The sequence below is a fragment of the Apteryx mantelli genome, chromosome 3 (genome assembly GCF_036417845.1).
Source record: "Apteryx mantelli isolate bAptMan1 chromosome 3, bAptMan1.hap1, whole genome shotgun sequence".
NCBI classification, from domain to species: Eukaryota; Metazoa; Chordata; class Aves; order Apterygiformes; family Apterygidae; genus Apteryx; species Apteryx mantelli.
The window spans coordinates 24,249,618-24,271,007 of NC_089980.1; the positions used below are offsets into that span (position 1 = coordinate 24,249,618).

The 21,390-nt window shown below is 44.1% G+C and overlaps 1 protein-coding gene across 2 annotated transcripts; it reads left to right on the plus strand.

The window, feature by feature from the left end:
• Positions 1 to 1,193: 1,193 nt before the first annotated feature.
• PSEN2 (presenilin 2) lies at positions 1,194 to 19,834 on the plus strand. Of its 2 annotated transcripts, XM_067292951.1 has the most exons (12): positions 1,194 to 1,243; positions 1,854 to 1,976; positions 7,183 to 7,379; positions 8,118 to 8,347; positions 9,342 to 9,483; positions 10,360 to 10,427; positions 11,285 to 11,505; positions 12,384 to 12,482; positions 14,303 to 14,380; positions 16,140 to 16,259; positions 16,819 to 16,937; positions 18,752 to 19,834. In XM_067292951.1, exons 3-12 carry the CDS (start codon positions 7,233 to 7,235, stop codon positions 18,905 to 18,907), a joined length of 1,380 nt encoding a protein of 459 aa, XP_067149052.1. In that variant the 5' UTR covers positions 1,194 to 1,243; positions 1,854 to 1,976; positions 7,183 to 7,232; the 3' UTR covers positions 18,908 to 19,834. The 2 variants fall into 2 exon arrangements, with proteins under 2 accessions (XP_067149052.1, XP_067149053.1); XM_067292952.1 differs by lacking the exon at positions 1,854 to 1,976 and having other exon boundaries at positions 1,202 to 1,243.
• Positions 19,835 to 21,390: the final 1,556 nt, after the last annotated feature.

The following is a 21,390-nucleotide window of genomic DNA, read 5'->3' on the forward strand; positions in this document are numbered from 1 at the left end:
TGCGTGCAAAGCAGCTCTGAATAAGGACCACGGGTATTAGGAAGGTGTACTCTTGTCACCTTTATTCTGAAGGAAAGTCAGGGAAAGCGACGGTCAAGTTAGAGTTGGAATCTGCAGGAAATTTCTATTACTCTATTGACAAATAATGGAGTAGTTCACTTTTCTTACTATACCTTGTGCCTCCTTTATTGCTATCCTATCTTTCGGGTCTTTTGCACGTAAAACCATCAGGGACGGCACCAAGCGAAGAGCAAGGTGAAGCTCTGCCACGAATACTTCCATGTGCCTGTGCTGGAGGCTCTTCTTAGGCAACAGCAGCAGCAGAGGGGGATTAGCACGACTCTGGTTCGTGCCTCTGCCCCCACAAATGATGAGGAACTGCTACGAAGCCTTAATCTCACTGCACTATTGCTTGATAAAGCTATGGACAGCAACGGGGGCCCAGGAACTGTCTGCAGGCTGACTGAGAAAGTTTCATCTGTCTGCAGGACTATCTCCTTCTGACTGCCGTGCTGGATCTTTTTTAACTTTTAACAACAAAACTTACATTCTGAAAATACAAACTTCTCGCATCCAATAGCAAATAATGTAAAATGTTTGTAATTTTGTTTTTCTTTCCCCCACCCCTCTAATCTATAAACTCAGCAAAGCGACCCTGAAAGAACTGTTCCTCGCGCTGCTTCTCATTTCGCTCCTCCACGCTTCCCTCTCGCTTTCCGATTTCAGTGGAGATCTGCGCACCTGCCCGGCTTCCCCAGGCCGCCCACGAGCGTCCCCGCCTCGCCGTGCCCGCCGTGCGGCTGGACGGGGCCAGGCGAGGTCCCCGGCCTCGCCGAATTTCCTATGTCTCTTGGGGCTGCGGGGCCCCGGGGCAAGGGGGAGCTGCGGGGAGCCGGGCCGGGCCGGGCCGGGCCGGGCCGGGCCGGGCCGGGCCCCGCCACGCGCCCCCATCATGGCGGCCCCTCACAGATACCACCTGGCGGACGGAGAAGGGCATGGTGAGGCCTCCCTCAACCGCCTTCCTATTGGCCGGCCCTCATCCCACCCTTCGCTTCCATTGGAGAATCCCGCAGAGTGGGCGGAGGCTCTCGGAGGAGCGACATCCGCTGTGGCGAATCAGCGCGCGCGCCTGTCCCCCTCCGCGGGCTGCGTGAAGGGGGGATCGAATGCGCCGGAGCCAATGGGAGCGCTGTCGGGTCCGTGCCGTGTCGCGCCGGGCTGCGCCACGCCGCGCCGGGGCCAGGTGAGGCAGGGGCGGCTCGGGGCGCCCCGGCGGGGCCGGCTCGGGGGGGCCGCGCTGCTCCGCGCCCCGCTCCGCTCCGGCCGGGCCGGGCCGGGCGTTTGCGCGGGGGCGCCGCGCCGCTGGAGCCGTGCGCGGCGCCTCCGCCTCCTCCCCGGGGAGCTCGGCCCGGCACGGGAAGATGGGGCAAACTCGCCCTCGGGGCCGAGCGGGGGAACATGAGCCTTGCTGGCTCCTTCTGCTGACAGCAAATATATATATATATATATATATATATATATATATATATATAGTGTTTTTATATGTGTGCATGCATGTATGCATATTATTTATTAATTCATATATATATTATATATCTACATTATGTATGTATGTATTTATTTATTCCCCGAGGAGGGGTGGGAGTGTATTTCTGCCTCGGGCTGGAAGACATTATTTCATTTGAAACCGCTGCCAGCAAATTCTGAGTGGCGAACAGATTTTTTAAGTGTTAAAAACAACCCTTGGGAAAAATGCATGCATGGGCCCAAGGCTTTTTTCCAGCGCTCTCCTGTGAAGTCACTGACTGTTGTTTTTTGTTGTTTTTTCTCCCCCCCCCCCAAAAAAAAAAAAGTCTCTTTCCTCCCTGCCTCGCTCCCCTTTCCCGGCCGCCGGCTGCGGGGTGCGTGCGTGGGGCAGGTCATGCGTGCGGACGCAGGAGGAAGCTGACCCGCTCCGGGAGGCGAGCGAGGCTCCGGTGCGTATGCGCGTGTCCCCCGCGCCCCGGGAGGGGACGGGGGCGCAATGCAAGTACGGGTGTCCCCGGGCACCCGCGATGCGAGCTGCCCCATCATCGTCGGGGTCTGCTGGCTCAGGTGCCCCGGGGCAATATTAGAAGTACCAACGCTATTAGCTATTTCTGCGCATGAGGCCCGAGCCGCACTTCAAAGTCTTCCTGGCGTAAGTACGTCAGCGGGGATGTGGTGCTTTTGTGCTTCAGCCTGAAGCTGACTGCTGGTGGCAGTCAAACTTGGCAAGATAATCCTTCTGCTAGCATGGTTTGACGCTCTTCAGGAGGGTCTAGTTTAAACTCTAGCAGCAAAATAACAACAATTTGTGGCTATGTGCTGTGCCTTTCTTGTGGGACAAAAGAAAGTAATGTTAGTATAATTGTGCTGGTATTTCCTAAAAAGGAGAAAGAGGCCTCCAAATCTTGACAACTTCCTTTTAGCATCTCATGTTTTGTTATTTTTGCACTCGAGCTGAAACTGAAATGGCACTTGCAAGTTTTCTTTCGACTGTTTAGATGGTGTGTTCTGAGCAGCTTGTCTTTTTACCAGCATGCATGTTTTGGCCTTGCTTACTGGGAAGAATCTGAAAGGCTAAATTGCCTTTCGTTTCCTTCTACTTAGAACTTCTGAAACTCTTTTTCTTTCTCTTTATATTTACTAACAGCAGCACAGTTACAGCCTAAACTTAGGAAAACATGAGGCTGTCAGTGTCAAGCTCTCTTGATCTAAATATAGCAAATGAAAACTGTTTCACTTCATCTAACTACCATCAAAGATAACAATATGTGTAAGCAGGAGTTTAAACTCTCAAATGGATTATTAAATATTCTGCTAACCTATAGCAGCTGTTCTGCGCTGTACATTATACTGGTGGTATTTATTATGGATGAAGGACAAAGCAAGGGATTTGGGTCTGTTTGCAGCATGAGGATGTTGTAGCCTGATATTGAAAGGCAAACTAAGGCTGGATCCTAATGTTAGGTGAATTGGCCTAGCTTTGAGGAAATCCATGAAGCTGACTTACCCCAGCTGAAGAAGGAGATCCCTTGCATGAAAGACATCTGGGAAGAGAGAAATTGGTACCTCTGCTTTCCTGCAGACTTCAGAGAGCTGCTGGAAAGTGGGAGTCATTGTATTCGCACCTCTACTGTTCAGTTATAAGAAATGCACAATACTTTCCTGGCTTTTGGGCCCTTTCGTTTTTGCCATACGGTTTTGAGTTTAGTCTTTTGGCACTTAAAAATCTAACGATTTTGAATGGGTCCTAACAGTTTGAATCCATCCACAGAGGAAAAGAGGAAAATTGTGCCTGATCTCCCGTGACTTACTGTGATCGGTTTGAAGACTGTGTGGCGTATGTTGTTCACTTTCTTCATTTACTGTGTTCAGTAGACCATGCTCTGTAATCATCTGTGAATACAGGTACAGCATGCGTCCCCCCTGCCCCCCTGGCAAGCTCCTCCTATCACTAGAGCTGTAAAGGAAGTGTTTTTGTCCCAGCCCTTCCTGCCCTTCCTGAAGCGTCCTTCCTTTTTCCAAGCTCAGCCTAGAAAAACACATTGTCTATGTGCATTGACATATCTGGTGTCATGCACAAAAATAATTGCATCTAGGAAAGATTCCTTTGCTTTCTGTTAGGGGGTACCCAGGGTCCTTGGGAGACAGAAATCCTCTCCACAAGATCCCTTACCATAGTTTAACTAGCAAAGTGATACCAAAAAACAGTGCAGACTTGTAACACCTCTTTCTTGGTTGCCTGGTGCTTTGTGGGTCCCCTGTTTTCTTTCTGTCTGGCAAGTGAGCCCTTGGGGCAAAGGCCTTCTCTTTGCTTTGCTCAACCCAAGGGGTGCTGCAAATGCTGGGTGAGTAGTTGTGATGGTGATTGGGCTGAGTCCTTCGTCTCCTGAAGGAGATTGCTCTGTCTGGCATCCAACGCAGAGTAGTGTCAGTTCGAAGGGCGGCTCTGATGACTAAATAGTGGCATTAGCAAAACTCTCCGCTGGAGCCAGTGGTGTGGCAGAGGGGAGGATCACTCTTCCTCCACAAGCCACATATCAAAGACTCCCGCTTCGGTAAGGGCAGCGCTGCTGTAGGTGTTGCAGACCTGAGGGAAGGTTGGGCTGACTGCCCCAGTGGTGAGTCCCGCTGGCCTCGGCAGCCTCTGCTGACTTGCTTGCTCCGCAGTCGGGCTGAGGTTGCCTGGCAGTCTCTGCGCCAGCACAGCTTTGCTGCTGGTGTGGCAGCATCCATGCCAGGAAGCGTGCCATTCTCAGTCACCCTCATCTGCGGAGAGGGGAACAGATGTCCTTATCTGTCTGCATTAGGAGGCTGTTAATCCACCTTTCTCCCTTCCCCAAATTAAAGGCTCATGTCACATATTGAAGATTATAAACAGGATAAACAGCTAGGTGGGCTAAATCATCTTGCCCAAGCGTGTGATTTCATGAATGCTTTGCACCACCATAAGGCTTCAACCCTATAGAAAGGGGAAGGCCCAGCCCTCCTTTTTCCTCATGTGGGCGCTGGCACTATGGCTGGTCCAGTAGCCAGCCTGGGAGCCAGTCGTGCGGAAACCTGCCTCTGTGGAAACAAAGGAAAACAAGTCCCCTTTGTCTTTTCAAAAGCACTACCCTGCTGATGAGTACCTGGTGTTGGTGTAAGAGAGACTGGGGGAAAGGGTGGTGGGACTGCACCTTTGACAGGAGCGTGTGTTTAGGTGAGTTTAAGGCAGCTGTGAATACAACCCCTGAGGATTTGCTGAGGGGTGGTTGCCACAGGAACTCCTGTAAAATCCCTGGTGTGCTGGAGACTGTTTGTGTCAATACTCACTGAACCCAAAGCATTATAAACAAGGGATGGGAAGACTGGTAAAGCCTGGCTCAGGTCCGAGTCTGCCTGTTGCTCAGAAGTGTTTTTGCATGTTTGCCTTTGTTCATAATCCTTTCGAGGGAGAGTAATAGAAAATGCCCAGCTTAAAAAGGCTGTTTTACAACATGAGATTTCTTTCCGTGTAATTGTAGGTGTTAGTAATTAGTAACTTGTTCTTGCTGTCAGTTTAACTCCTCCAGTGGGCACAACTAGGGTGTTGAAAGTAGGCTAATTGGTCCCTTCTGAGGTCTTCTGCAGTATTGCTCTGTTCACATAGGTGAAATTGTCTGACGGTTTCTCTAATTTTGGGAGAAAATATTCTTTAATACTTTGGGTAAGTTCTTAAAGCCTAAATTTTGGCTTCAGACTATCGGAGAATAAATCTTTACTTCTTCCCTGGGCTCCAGCATGTGCAGAAGGTTTTGAGAGTTATTTAAATTCCATGGGTCACAGATCTAGGTACTTACAATCCAATGGCATGTGTAACTTAACCTGTTCAGACTCTGCTGATCCAGAAGTATGTCATGCTTGAATGACTTCGTATTAAACATGTACCCACTTCTTTAAAGAAGGACTAAATCCTATAATTGAGCCAGAATCTGGGCTCTCAACTGTGAATTATGAGACCCTATGTGCTCAGTCAGAAGAATGTTAAGCATCCAGAAAGTGGAGATTTCAGGCTCTCTAAGAAGTAAGCACAAAAATGCAGGTGCCAGGAGGCTCACTCATTGAGAATACAATATTACTGTGGACCTAGTAGCCCTGGCTTGAGGGCTGCCACTGCATTTGTCCCCAATAACTATATTGTTTTTAATCATGGAAAGAGGAACAAAATGGTAAGAAAAGGCTTGAGGAGAAGGCAGGAGAGGAGCAGATGTCTGAAAAATGTCTCATTTGGGCAAGCTGAGTTTACTTTCTAAAATTTTTTGAAGGTGCCAGGTGTGTTCAGGAGGTTGTGGAAGACAGGGAAATCTCCCGTTCCCTCCTCTTACTTGTTCTGAAACTGAAGTGAATTTCAGTTTTCTCAGTGAGAAGTACGAATCTCCTGCAGAGCTTCGAAGTATCTGCTCTGAACACTCAAGTTGGCTGGCAGACAGCATAGACTACTGGTTGGACCATGAATGCACAATTCAGATTTAAGTGACTGTGTCCAAGTCACATGGTTTCTTCAGCTTCCTTTTCTGAGTCAGATGTGTTTCCTGAGATACTCAAGGATCCTGAGGGGAAAAAATAGTGTAAAATACTGCAGAGAGGAGGAGATGATGTTGTAGATATTACAGCTTTTCCATGCATTAAAGGTCTGCTTTTGCTTATAGGTAGGTGGCTGAGAATCAGGAGGTGTCTAAATTATCTTTATTGACTCAGTTGCTTTGTTAAGTGGACTTAATAAATGCTAAAATGAATTCACATATTGCCCGTCTTTACAGATTCCTGTAATCCTGGCTTTAAGGCTATTCTGAATTAGCCAAGGCAGTGCACCTCCTGTCTCCAGTGACTAAAAAGAGCTGTTCCTCTCCATTCTCCACTGTGCCACTGCTTTGTTTGCTTTTGGACACAGCAATATGTGGAAAGAGGCCAAAAAAATTCTAGCCTCCAAGTTGTTTTGTTCTTCCTCACAAGGCAACATAGGGAGGGGAAAAAAAAAAGGAAGGGGGGAGAGAAAGGTGGCTAATCTAAGGGGATAGGTCTTTTCCCTTTGTACGCAAACCTCTTGCCATGCTCTGTGGGCAAAGAGAGGAACTACTTATGAAATTCGTCTGGTTCATAAGCAGAGGATGACAGCATGGAACTCCTGCTTATTGACTTGTGCAAAGCTGAAGCTTCAGGTTAGCAATAAACTTCTGCTACCTGCTGATGCCTGCTGCTGTGCTGTGTAAGAGCTGAGCTCTGTTAGCCTTCTAGCAAACAGCTAGCATTTGAAGTGAAGCATTGCTTGGCCCACGCAAATCAAACTGCTCTCTGAGCTCTCAGAAACCTCCTGTGTGAAAGTCGAGGTGTGCTAATGTGGGAGGGAAAGCCCAGAGGCAGCAACTGTGGAAGCTGTGACAAAGAAAAACTGTTAGATTGATCAGGTCCAATTGGTTCAGCGCTGCATTTTGCTGTTCTCCCAGACTGGTGACTTTAACTGAATGGGTTGTCATGCCTGGAGTGACAGCAGGCTAAATCTTTTGTTAGAAGGAGATGGAGTTACGCAGTCTGCTACAGGTTTCCAGCTGGAATTGCGCCTCCTCTTCAGACTTCCAGTTATGTTTGCACTGCGGTGTTCACTGTTTTTCTTTCCTTCCCTTCTACTTGTCCCCTCAGGCTTGAGCAGTGCTTGGCCGTGCCCCTCCTGAGTGCTCCTTGGAAAAGCGATGATGATCACGTTCATGAACAACTCAGACAGCGAGGAGGAGCCCTGCAATGAGAGAACATCTCTGATGTCTGCAGAGAGCCCTCCAGTACCCTCCTACCAGGATGGCCTGCAAGCCTCGGAAGCAGGGGAAGCACAGACACATAGGGTAGGTCTGCTTCCTTTTCAGGGCCTGAAGAAATATGGTGTAATGATAGATGCTGTCCTGTCACCCCTCAGTCCCTCCAGCAGACTGGCTGCTAGGACTGGCTTTGGCCAGTGTTGTTCCTGTGGTTTCACTGTCTTAGCCAGCAGCAGTATTGCCTGTTCCTGTTTCCTCCACTGTGACTTTTTTCCCCTTTTTATGTCCGTATATGCTCCTCCCCTTTCCCCTTTTTTTGGTGAAGATGCAAGCTTTTAACCAGACCCCAATGCACATATGACTCTTGGAAGATATCCTTTTCAGTCTTCTTGTTTTGCCAGAAACCCTTTGTCCACTCTGGTCAAATGCAACAAACCTTAGAACAGAATCTTGTCCTACCTCCAGTGAAGCAGCTTGGATCTGCTCCTACAGCTATGCTGTGCTTGCTTTACCAAACTGGTCAGTCTTGTGCCACCTCAGATTTCTTCTCTCCCAGTTCTGCTCACCTCACCCTTTATGTGCATGGATCCATCTGTATGTATGCACTGGAGAGGCCCTCAAATACTCATGCTTTTGACTTAAAAACTCTATTGCAGCCTGTTTGTAATGTAATTCTTAATCATATTGTTCAGTTGGATAACTTCCTATAGGAAGAAGTTGGTATGCTGCAGAAACCCACAACAGCCCCTTGAAATATGACTGAATGGAGCTCTGAATAGAAAGAAAAGAGGATTGTCTTATACCTTTGCAAACTTTTCTTTTCAGAAGAGGCGAACGGGTAGCAGCCATAGCCCTAACAATGCTGCTGACGGGAATATGTCTGGCTCGAGTGTTCCAGTGAGAGAGAGTGCCTTGGAAAATGAAGAGGAGGAACTGACTCTGAAATATGGAGCAAAGCATGTAATCATGCTCTTTGTGCCTGTCACCCTTTGTATGATTGTTGTCGTCGCCACCATAAAGTCAGTGCGCTTCTATACGGAGAAAAACGGGCAGCTGTAAGTGGGGTCTTCAAAACAGCCTCCGAGTACACGGGATCCCTAGCACTTACACATACATTCCAAGCACGTGTGTCTGTGTACGCAGAATGCTTCCTTGACAGGTCAGGAGAATCTTTACACAACTAAAGGTATCTGTGCAAACACACAAAAGATCTTGCCAAAGTGCATCTAATGCCATAAGTTCATCTGTGTGAGTTTTTCCGTACCTGTGCTATACTGATTCGTTAGCACTGTCATTTGGGTGCCTTAAGCAAAGCCTGTGAGTAGAGTTATAATGAAGTTGCTCCATATTGCAGCATAAAAGGCCCAGGCTGAATTCCCAGTCTGTTCACCTGCTAGCTGGCAGCAATCAGGGAATAGCATGCTCATTTGGATGAGTGAGAAAACTGTCTCATTACCTGATGACATTTCTGTTTCCTAAACGCTCATGGTGTGGATACATAATTCCATCCGGCTCTTGCTGACGGTGCCTGAGAGCATTCTCAGGGCTGTAAGAGGGGCACTTCACATTGAGGGCGGAGAAACAGGGACTGTGGTCCCTGAACTGAACCAAAGGAAACCAAATTTGTGGGGTGAGCGAGAAGGGATAAAAACGTTTAAGACCCTTACCAAGCAGGGAAAGGGAGGAGGACGGCACCTGTGATGTATCCTTGGCATTATTGTGAAGAGGTCCAGAGACGTGCAATAGGAGTTACAAGACTTAAAGCCATTTATGGTCTAGTGTTTTTTTTCTTATTTATTTATTTTTTTTATTTTAGAGTTTGGTCAGTCACAACTGCTCTGTAGGAATGTGCTGTGGATAAAGACCACTAATGGTTAGTTGATAATTAACTGGAGCCAGGCCCCTTTGAAGACTATATATCATGTTTACTGTCCTTCACAGTCACACCTCCCTTTCTTTCCTACACACAGAGAGATCCATTTTACCTTGGGGTAGTCTGTTAGAAGAGGATAGATGTGTACTTTACATGGCTTTTGCTTTATACTGCAGGATCTACACGCCTTTCAGTGAGGATACCCCATCTGTGGGCCAGCGTCTCTTGAACTCAGTGTTGAACACCATCATAATGATCAGCGTCATTGTCGTAATGACCGTATTCCTAGTTCTGCTCTATAAATATCGCTGCTATAAGGTAAAGCATTCATGCCAGAGCCAGCACGTGGCCTTTTCCACGTGCTGTGCTGTGAACTTTCAAGTGGCACTTGCGCATCAGTGAGAGGTACAGGCACTGCATTGGCTAGTCCATGTTTTAATCATAGCAAGAATCTCATTGTAGAGAAGTCTTTCCCAGTGGTGGTAGAGCTGTTGTGTTGTAACTAATGGTAGGCTCTTCAAAATGAGGCCTGTTACTTTGTGCTAGTCAGGTTTGACTCTTCTCCATCCGACCAAAGAGTTTTGGGGTTTGTACTTAAGGACTGAGTTGTACCATCTAGTGCAAAAGCCTCCTCTTAAGTTTCAGACAGGCTTTGTGGGAACTGGTATTATTCCTACCTGTGGAGGCTCTGGTGGAAGGGGAGAAGGCTTGGAGGAAAAAGCATATTCAGCTCTGTGGCAGGCTGCCCAGGGAGTTATGTGAGGTACCAGCTCGGCATTTGAGTGCCAGGCGTTGCTGACTTCTAAACTTGACCCTGAGATGGATGTTTTGCGCAGCCTTGGGCAAACCTCTTCCCTTCCCTGCCAAGCAGAGAGGATGTGCTTACCTGTCTGAACTGGGAGCCAGTAAAGATACCCATGGAAGTGGGATAGGGAAGAGATCCAAAAAAAAAAAACCAAAACCCACCAACAGCTAGACTATAAAATGGCATGATGGGAGAACTGTGAGCAGCTGGCTACCTCCCTGCTGCCCCTTACCTGCAGTGGAGAAGGCAGGGTGTTTGGAAACTGGAGAAGTGAAGAGGGAAAGACTGTTGGATAATAGAAAGCTCTTTCATAGTGCATGCAGCACTGCACCATGCATGGGGGAGAACAGGCAGACCCTTTGGTCACTGTTTCTTCTTGCCCTTGATAGTTCATCCATGGCTGGCTGATCCTGTCCTCTTTGATGCTGCTCTTCCTTTTCACCTACATATATCTTGGGTAAGTGGAAATGTTGCAGGTATCATGACAGTTCAGAACTTCCTCACTTCTTTAACTCCCTCACTGGGAGATGATACCTTGAGCATTAAGTGAACTACCTGAACCTTTTGGTACAGAGGCCCTGAGTTACACACACACATTGACAGTGAGTCTCTGGAGTCACTGGTATAAATTGCCAGCATCCTGAGGTATCTGTCCTCAGTGGCCTCTAGAAAGGGTGTCATGTGAAACTGCTGAAGCTGCTTGGCTAGATGGAGGTTCCCAAAACGTGCTGTTGGTGTCTCCAGCCTCTGAGAATCAGGTGCAAAGGCACTTTACGTGGAGCTGGTTCTCTGATTTGTTCTGCCTTACTCTCAGACTGCATCTCTTCAAGCTCATTCCCTTAACTGTAAACTCAGATGAAACCAAGCCTTTAACTTGGTGATATTTGTTAAAATTGTTCTCTTCACTTTTAATATTGCCACTGGTGGGATGACTCTTATATGACTTCTTTACTAAAGATTGTCTTGTAGCCACAGTCCTATGTTCAGCTAAGTCTTGAAATTCATCCCACTCGAATCCTTGGAATCACTGCCTACTTCAAAAGGCAATGTGGTCTTTGTCTAGGCACGCAGTACATAGCTCTCTGTTCCCCTCTGCAGGAGATGTAAGAGCAGCAATTGGGTGCAAGGCAGGTGAGCAGTTAAGGATGGTACAGACAGAATGTAATGAAGGTGCTTTTTGGTCATGATAAGAGTCACTTCTGTCCTGCATCCTCCTGGTGTAGCAGGAGAATTGTCTGTTTAAGGAGAGCTAGTAAGATGTTTTGCTTGTCTCTTGCTTTTATTGGTCAGCTGAATTTCCCTGTTGTATTCCAGGGAAGTACTGAAGACGTATAACGTGGCCATGGATTACCCCACTCTCATTTTAGTCATCTGGAATTTTGGGGCTGTTGGAATGATTTGCATCCACTGGAAAGGTCCCTTGCAGCTCCAGCAAGCATATCTCATTATGATCAGTGCTCTAATGGCGCTGGTTTTCATTAAATATCTCCCCGAGTGGTCAGCCTGGGTCATTCTAGGTGCCATCTCTATCTATGGTAAGTCTGGGTTGTGATGCTTAGGGTGTGGCTTATGGGCAGGTTACTCTGAGACAAGCTCATGCCTATGCATGTCACTCAAAAAATGACTTCATGGGGCTAACAGCTTTGGAAAGAGGGCAGATGGCAAATAAGTTGACTTGCTGGCTTGTCTTCTGGTAACTTGTTCATGTAACTATTGTACTTGTACCACGTCTTTTCTTCCTCATACCATGTCTTTTCTTCCTCAAAGTGGAACACCGAGTCAAGGAAGTACTGAACCACATCTAACTGCATGGTAGGGGTGGTTGGATATTAGCAGTAGTAACCTGGTAGTCCTGCAGGATTCAATTACTGGTTATCAGGAGATCGTGGGCTTTGGTCTGAGTTAAAAGTTTCAAGAGAACCTGCAGAACAAGAGGTGGCTGGGAGGTGACATTTCAGATTGGTGAGGAGCTCTGGTGGGGAGAGAGGGTAGGCAAAGAGGAGCTGTACCAAAGACTTGGTCTGTGTGGAAAATGGAGTCAGTGTATGTAGCAAGAGTTTGTGGAATATGAACAAAGTACCTTCAGTCCTCTTCTAATTAAATTTTATGCCTCTGTGTAATGCGGCCACTTACTTTCAAAGAAATAATGTGGTGCTCTCAAGAGGCTTTTTATAGGATTAGTGCAATGAAAATTCTTACTAGCACATTAAACCTTGGGGATGACATTTAAGTGAACAACATCTTCAGAGACTAACAGCTAGTTATGCAAAGTGACTAAACCTGCCATTCGGGAAATTATCCAGTTGATATTGATAGATGTCATTTTGAGGGAGGAGTAGTTTTTTTTAAAAGACCCAGAACATATATGAATAGTAGTTTGAGATACGATTGCCTGGCCCTTTTTTCTTTGCAGATCTGATGGCTGTTCTCTGTCCCAAGGGGCCACTAAGAATGCTGGTAGAAACTGCACAGGAGAGAAATGAACCCATTTTTCCTGCGCTGATATATTCCTGTGAGTAAAATTAGAAGGTTAATGCTTTCAACCAGATTAAACTTGCAACCTGTTTCTGTGTCAAACCAATGAGCGCTATTTTATTTACTTGCTCTCAAACTGATGCACGTTTTATGTCCTGCAACAGACAATTTGTAGGCCTTGGTTTTCGCTTAGAATGATGTTAACTCTAGCTGAAGGGGGGCACCACTTTCCAGACTTGACCAGTGAAGCTGAAATGTTCAAAAGGAGATTTATCGTTTTGTGAATGCAGTGCAGAACATGCCTATTTGTTCTGCATTTAAAAACCTGTGTTAGATGGACAGTAGGGTTTGCAAAGCCAAGTAGTTAGAGGATGCCCCCCAATTTACATTTCCCTTGTGTGTGCATGTTTTATAGACACACTTTAAGTGTGTGATAAGACTCCATCCTTCCTTCAACCTTCTTGTTCTGTGCACTGTATGGATGGTGTCGTTTAGAATATACTTGCTTTGTTGTGGCTGCTTGCTTTATAAAGAGACTCTTTTCAAGCACCGCTCTGCAAACAAAATAGGTCATTTCTTTCCTGGCTTTCTTCTTTCTTCCCTATGCTGTTCACTGGGACAGTGTTCTTGGGTGTTCCAGTCATATGTTTAAGACTGATAGTTGGAAAACAGGTGACTTAATGCTTATGTGATCTGGGTGCAGGTGTTTCATGGACATCAGTGACTTTTTCATTACATCGTTTGCAGGATGAATGGGTATTTCCAGATCTTGGGTGCTCAGTCAAAGATGCCTACAACCTGGTTTAAGTATTTAATGTTATATAAATGCTCTTATGCGTTCCAAACGGAGCTCCTGATGGCTTCAGCTGCCTTCCCTTTTACTGGGGATTCTGTTAGGCCTGGCAGTAGACAATCTAGATGAAATATCTTACATGATTTAGTTAATAAACAAGTGTTTCTCTAAAGGAGAAGAGAAAAATTGGAAAATAATACCGAACAGAAAGTTCTTGTGCAGAAGCCAGTGTCTCCATTGCAAGACCGCATTCTGTGGCTATCTCTAGATAAAAAACATTGCCTTGGCTGTGCCTATAATGGAATAGCAGGCACTGCATTTGCTTTGGCTTTCTTGTTTAGTTAGTTAGTTTGTTTTTTTTAATGAAAACAGGAGAAAGATATATACACTTAAACAGCTGCCTTTAGTTCCCTTCCATTGATCTTAGAATGGTCTGTGCTTTTTTTGTTTTGTTATTTGTTTTTTTTAAATTAGGGATCCACCTCAAGAATAAAGCTCAAGTCATCCTTCAGTTGTTCTTCAACCCAAAATGGAAATAACCCATAGATTGACAGGAGGAAGGGGGGGAAAAAACCAAGACAGGCTGAGAGACAAGTGGCTCTCCAACAACTCTTGCATATCCCCTACTTGTATCTGCTTTACTTTTAGCAGAACATGAAAAGTATGCTGTATAACTTAATCTCTGGTTGATTTTTGTAATATCATTGTTTCTTGGAAAATGTTTTCTTTTCATAGAAGAGCCAGAAACAAGGAAGAAAACAAAGGAGATGAAGACCCTATTTTTGGATTTTTTGCTTTCTTCAGCCTACAGAGTAGACTGTACAGACTAACTACTTGTGCTCTGAGACTCTCTCAAAAACTAAATGGATACACTGCCCTAGTTCTCTCTCACCTTCTCTCTCTGCCTTCTAAGTGACTAGGGAACCCAACTAAGAGTGTTTTAAAAGCACTTACAGAGATATGGGTTTATATTTGTAGGGATAGCTACATTCTTATCCTGCATTTTTATAAAATCGAGAATGAAATGTGACCTATGTTTTACACAGTTAACTACTTTCTTCTAGCTGCTATGATGTGGACAGTTGGAATGGCAAAGCCAGACACAGCAGCAAGAGGACCAAGTCAGCAGACATGGGATACAGGTTTGTTTGCACATCACTTTTCTATTCAAAGCAATGCCCCATGGAAATAATGTGTATGTTTAAGAATCCATAAGGAATGTGGGCCCCTTAATTTTGATGGCTGCATTTTCTTTTTTTTGCAGTATTGTTAAGTTAGCTGCAGACCTCAGTGATCTTATCAAACCTGCTGTCTAGCCTGGCAGCAAAGATGACTGGATGATGTAGTGAGCTGCAGCATTCAGACTGTCTTTATTTTAAAAACAAACGGATAACAAACAAACAAAAAACCTCAAAACCCACAACCAAACAAAAAAGTGCTGTCCAGCACATCAGATGTACTGAAGTCACAGGTGGGAGCACGTTGGTGGGTTTTTATATTTTTACTGGCTGGGGATGGTTAATTACAACATAGGCTCGTAAACATAATACTAAGAGATAAATGAGCTAGTGAACTTAGTGTTGCATTCAGGCAACTGCCATGGAGCGGACATGCTTCTACCTAGCTGTAAGTGCAATTTAGCTTACCCTACCAAGGAAAATGAATGTCTTTACATTTACCCTTGGGTAAAAGTGTATGCTTGAGGAATACCCAACAGTAGCTGATGTACTCCAAGCTTGTGTTCTAGCTAATCCTGTGGTAATTTGTGTGCCTTCGCCTTTATCTTCTTGAAGTGCAAGTTAAAATAAAACTGCAGTTGTGAAGGTGACTGAATAAAATCTGACTTGTGGTGTTTGGAGGATTTCCCATTTGGTCCTCTTGCACTTCAGAGCTGACTGTACCTCTTTATGCTAAGTAGCCATTTCAAGAAAGACATGTATGCTAAGGCTTGATAACTGAACATACTGCTTATTTTCAGGATGGAGCAGTTGATTGTGTCCCTGCAGATAGTATGTCCTGCTTTGAAATGGGCACAGAGTAGAAGCAAACTACAAATGCCTCTGTGGAAGTTCTGTGTGTCTGCTTGCATCTGCAGCAGTAGCATCCCGTCAGACTAACATGGACTGGAAACTTTGTGTCATGCTTTCTGAAAAAACAGAAACTTTCACATAAAATAATGTATCACAGACCAGCTACTTCTAGAAGTGGCATAGCGTGAGAACAGGAAAGATGAAAGGGCTTTGTTAGATACGTTGAACATTTAAAAAAAAAAAAAAAAACTGTGAAGAATGAAACGTGTCCACTTACCCAAGTGTGAACACCCAGCTCTAGCGTCAATGTGATTCAGAGCAGAACTTTTCTTATAAACAGCAGTCCTCTTAGTCATCCGTTTTTGTAATGCTACTAGCTAGGGAATACCTGAGCACCTCCACCCCAAAGATGTAAGAACGTGCGGTGTGCTCGGTTGCATAGTAAGCTTGCTTCACTTTACTTGTCCTGCTAGCCTATGCAGGCTACAGATACCAGCACGTCTGAGAGTTTGAGCCCGTGCTTGGGAACTGATGGGAAGACTACCTTTGTCTTTAGTGACTGGTAGAGCAATGCTTACTTCTGTGTATTTACTCACTTGTTGCAGTCATTGAACCCCTGTGTACCTTCCAAAGAAGCTGTGAACACGTAGCCTTCTGGACTGTTTAAAATACACACATTTTCCTCAAACCTGATAAATCCCTCTGCTGGAATTGGTCTTGGTAAACACATCTCGGAGAGACAAAGGGCCTACCCATTCCAGAGAAGCTTCAAAAAAGTGTGGATTTCATGCATTAAAACAAGTTACGAATGTAGCTACCTCTTGTGTTTCTTTTTTGTCCTTTCTTCTTGGTTTATTTGTCTGGAACCAAGCTGAGGATGGGAGAGAGAACCACAGAAGCCCTTCACACTCAGACTCTGAAATTTCGGAGACAAGGAGTCCTGTTCCAACCCACCCCATCGCTACTTTAGAGGAGCTGGAGGAGGAGGAAAGTAAGGGAAACTTTATATCATGTTTTCAGTGCTGTCAGGGTCAGAGCATGATATTTTTACTTGCAGTCATTTACACTTTGCTCCCCAGTTTGATCTATTTGCAATAAATTTGAAGAGCTGTGACTTTTCGAGCAACTGCAGTTTTGAATCTGGCTATAAATGACTTCTTGCTGCTGCAGTTCTGGATTTTGGTTCCACTGACATCTCTTGTCTACCTGGACAGTTTAAGCAGTTCCTTCTTCCCCCCTGCCTCCTACCCCTTTCCATCCACACACTTCCTCAGCTAGTACAGCTGTAGGGCAACACAAGAAAGCACTTCAGGGAAAGGTGCAGAGTGTGTAGTTTTTTGTTTTCTTTAAAAAAGGCAAAAGAGGGGACTGTAAGTCTTAGTCTCTTTAGTAACCTGCCGCCCCCTTACCTCATTGTGGGATGCTAAGGATTCAAGTTGGTAGCCAGGACTAGGAACGTTTACCTGATCCCCAGAGGACAAGAGTGAGTTGAGGAAGCAAAACAGAAGAAGTAGTAACTTGTTTTCTTTTCTTTCTTCTACTTCTCTCAGGGGGTGTGAAGCTGGGCCTTGGAGACTTCATATTTTACAGTGTGCTTGTTGGGAAAGCAGCTGCCACAGCTAGTGGAGACTGGAATACTACGCTGGCCTGTTTTGTAGCCATCCTCATAGTAAGTGAGCAATCTAAACATTCTGTTATAGTCTGTTTAGCACTGCAGTGTTGCCAGAAGAACCAACAGCTGAGCACTGTGAAATCACTACAGGTAACATGCTGGGTATTTAGAAGAAATAGCCAGTATATTTCCTAGCCCAGTGCCCTGTCTGTAGAGACAGGCTATAAACAACTGCCAGAAGAAGCCAAACCATGTGGGCTGGGAGGGAGAGTTCCTCAGAGCAGGGCCACGCATGGAGATGGTGGTAGTGAAACAGCCACAGGGAAGACAGTTAGAGCTGAGCTGTCAGTGTGTTTGCTTCAGTGCTGTAGATTGGGGACTTCTGTCAGCCACAAGAGTTAATGCTGAGAACTCTGTCTTGATTAGCAAGCATAGTCAAATGGCTAACTCCCTTTTGCTAAGGAGAGCTGCTAGACAAGAGGATGTAGACCTATCTTGTTCTTCTGCTGGAGCAGGAAAAAATAGGAAGGTAGGAGACTCAAAAATTCATAGATATTATCAGTAAAGGGAGATGACTATCTTGCTGTAACTGCTCAAGAACTCAGCCCTGCAAGGTCTAACAACTGCATGCTGTTGAGCTTCAGCATAGGTAGAAAATCATTACTAGGAACTTGCTGTTTACACCAGCAGCCTCATAAAAACTAACTGGAAGGGCAACAGCAGTGGTTTTAAAAGGTAAAAGAAAATGAGTTATTGCGTCCTTCTTGAACCTGTGTTTCTCCACTTAGATTCCAAAGGCAGAGAATGACAGTGACTTGCACTTGTGAAGACTGGATCAAGAAACTGTTTCATGAGAACTAGAAATTAGCTAATTTAAATGGAGTGCATTCACTGTAGCTTTCCTACCTCACAGATCAGAGAAACATATAGAATCACCTCCTTCCACATCTTGGGGTCCAGCGCTGGGTCCCTTTGCTGTAGGGAACACTCTGTTATCTGTCCCTGAGACTTTATGTCCCATTTTGTTTCTTTCATGGTACTGTTAAAATTTGTTCTAGCTCCTTTTGCAATTTCACAGACTCGGTTAGATATTAATCAAACTTGCAGTCTATAAGCAGTTAGGAAAAGCATCCCATCTACTGAACCTCAGCTACTGGCTGTTTTTTGGAGCCTAGTATGAACATTGTCTCTGAAGCTCCAATGCTGTGGAGGGGGCAAAAATTATTCAGATGAGAGAAGGAATCAGTACTAAGTGCACTTAGTTATACTGTCCACCCAAAATCTACAAAAGCTTTCGTACTTACACCGATAAAACAATCTTGGCTTGCTATACAGCTAAAAGCAGAATTTGCTTGTAATAATGAGCAATCCAGTCAACAGAGTGGAATTTCTTTTTGTTTGTTTTTTGTTCTCTCTCTTTCCCCAAGAGACCTTGAAAACTAGGAAGGTTTTAGAAGTACATGCTGCTGTGTGTTAGAGCCCTCTAGTGAAGCTCCTTATCTTTGCAGCTTACCAGAATTTAAATGGCTTTATCTGCTGGATCAGTAATTTATACATAATGGTGTAGAACCAAGGCTAAAATAATCTGTAAATTAACCTCTTGGGTTCAGTTGTGTGTGAGCACTAGCCATTTACACCACACTCTCAGCAGAGAACTAAGCTCATCAAGACTGTTGAGAAAAATACCTGACCAACTTGTGTGAAATGTGAAGATGTGGGAAAAGGCACCTCATCCCAGCGGTAGCTCAGGCAGGCTTCAATTTCTGTACAGTATATAGATTATTATTTGTATATTGGATTATTGATGATAGATATGTTTATGGGCTTCTTACTGTATCTTTTTGTGTTTTTTATTCCCTTCTCTCTGGCAGGGTTTATGTTTAACTCTTTTACTACTGGCTGTTTTTAAGAAAGCATTGCCTGCTCTTCCCATCTCCATTACCTTTGGCTTGGTCTTTTACTTCTCGACAGACAACCTTGTGCGACCATTCATGGATACCCTGGCTTCCCACCAGCTGTATATTTAGAAGGAGAAGAAGTGGAAGTTAGAGGAGTGGTGTCTTTTTTTTTTTTTTTTTTTTTTTTTTTGAAAGCTTTGCTGTGAAGTATGGTATGCTGTTTGGAATAAGTCATTAAGTTTTACACTTAGTGCCATATATTTTTAAGGAAAACACTAACTCTGTGACATGATATGTACTAAAAATCTAGTCGTTACATCTTAGGCTGAGAATTTTCACAGGAGCCCTAAGTCTTATGGACTCCAGTGAAAAGCCTGGCTCATTGCTGACGTCAGAGCATTACTTAAATGTATTTGATGTGAACACTGGCTGTTTTGAGCACAGAAACCTGCATGTAGCATGGACTGGTGGACATATGAAGGGTCTGATCTGTGCTTCCAGGAGCTAAGGTGTTTTAGTCCTGGAATTGCAGTGAAGTTCAATTGTGCTCTGTAATTGTTAACACTTTCATGTATTGAAGTGTTGTACGAACATGTAGCAAAAGTCATACCTGTAATTAAAAAAAACCATGGCAGTCAACATGCACAGAGCAGTGTCACACCTGGTTGTGAGCATTAGACAGAAGTGTGGGGCCCAACTTCATAAGCTGGTGTCTATGCGCATAGCTTCCGTTGAAATTGCCCCCAATGCCTATTTATTCTGACCCTAGTGAGACATGGTGAGCAGTGATGGATCCAGACAGGACATCAGCAATAGGAAGTTTAAACACCAGGCTCGTGGCTGAGTGCATCCGCCACTGCAGCTGACAGCTGAAGGCAGGGCTGGCCGTTCCAGGGGTTCAGATCCTCAGTGCGGGAAGGCAGATTTTTTTTATTTTTCCTGTCTCTTCCCAGCATTTTATTTTCTAGGAAACCTCTCTCTGGGTCCATATTGCAATCCTCAAATTGCTATAAGGTGGAATTACTGCACAACTCCAGTAAATCAGTTGACCTGTGACTTCTTGTGTGGTCTCATTTCTGTGTGTACTGTAATCACTCCAAAGATAAATTACTTTCCCTTTATGAGGAGGTCCTCTAACACTGACTGAGGTTTGGCTTACCTGTTTTTTGATACTAACTACTTTTTGATGTTTAAAGACTTTTTATTACAAATTTAAAACCAGCTATTTAATGTAAAAGGGACTCATTTGAAAATACCCTGTCATAGTTTGTATCAAAATATGGGGGTACAAATTTTAATCTGCTGTTACCTTACTCTAAATAAGGCATCATTACTGCTGGGAATATTTACACAGCCTCAAGTGAGTTCATTTAAAAAAAAAAAAAAATCACAGTGCTTGTTGCCAGTAAAAGATACAGGTCTGACTCAGTCTTACAGTTAGATTTATTTAATCACTCTGACTTTTTCTCCACATTTTAAAAGCAATTTCTTACTATTCCAAGAGTCAGTTTCTTAGAAATAGGTAGCTTCTGTGATTTTTTTTTTTTCTTGTACTTGAGTGTCTATTACTCAAATAAGCTCTATTTTCTTTGACAGCTGATCGATGTCAGTGTTTCAAAAGGCAACGTTACGCAAGGTTTTGTGAACAATGCAGTGTCACTGAGAGATGCAGAACTTCATGTCTGAAATACTTTTTAGATAAGGCTTTGAATTACGTATTTTTAAGATAGTGCTTTTTCCAATAGACTTGTTAAAACTAATCTACTTTGATATTTAACAAGGACATCATGCAGGTGATTTAAACAAATTTTTAAAAAAATACGTAAGGGTTTGTATGAGCTTTGTGTGTCTCTGAACAAGTAAGTAATTTCTGCTCTTTGTTTAGTTTTCTGTCCTCATTTCTCACACTTGCAATATTTGGATTTAAAAGCTAGAGCTGAAGAGTTAATTATTACTAAAAGGTATTTCCTTTGGAAATGTAAATCAGTAGAAGTGTCTGCTGTTTTTAAAGGTTTATGTGAGAGTAGTTTTCATTTTTTAACAAAAAAGTTCTAGGGCCAAATCAAAATACAGTCACTTGCAATCATGATTTATTTTCTTGGATTGCATGGTATCAAGAGGATATGAAATATTTATATGTACTAGAAAAAATCCTGCTTAACAGGGTTGTAGCGTATTGTTAGAAACAATTTATTTCTATGAAAGTGGAGTTGATATGCAAAGGAAACTGGGGGGATCCTTCAAATCTTGAAGGATCACTGCTGGAGCTGGTGTTTTTCTGCAGATTCATGCTTGCCAAAGATTGGCCTCTCACTGAGCAATTCTGCATAACTTTTGAAAAACGTAATTTAAAAGATAACTGAGCAATGGATTCTGTCAGTGCAACAATGTATTGTCTTGGTGAGGGATAGAAGTATATCGTGTATATACTGGAGTGGTTTTAATTGTGTAAAAGTTTATATGTATTTACTACAAATATATATGTGTATATATGTGTGTATATACACACATACACACAAACACATGAGTTTTGAAATGATATTGAGTGATTTCTTATCTCATTGGACATTTTCACTTGTGCATGAAAGTGAAGTTTTGTTTGTGATCTTAAT

Excerpts from the sequence above, each read along its gene's own strand:
- PSEN2 (XM_067292951.1), top strand. The coding sequence starts at position 7,233 with ATGATGATCACGTTCATGAACAACTCAGACAGCGAGGAGGAGCCCTGC. Across the intron at positions 9,484-10,359 it reads ATAAATATCGCTGCTATAAG|TTCATCCATGGCTGGCTGAT; the intron begins GTAAAGCATTCA and ends TGCCCTTGATAG. Across the intron at positions 16,938-18,751 it reads GTTTTGTAGCCATCCTCATA|GGTTTATGTTTAACTCTTTT; the intron begins GTAAGTGAGCAA and ends TCTCTCTGGCAG.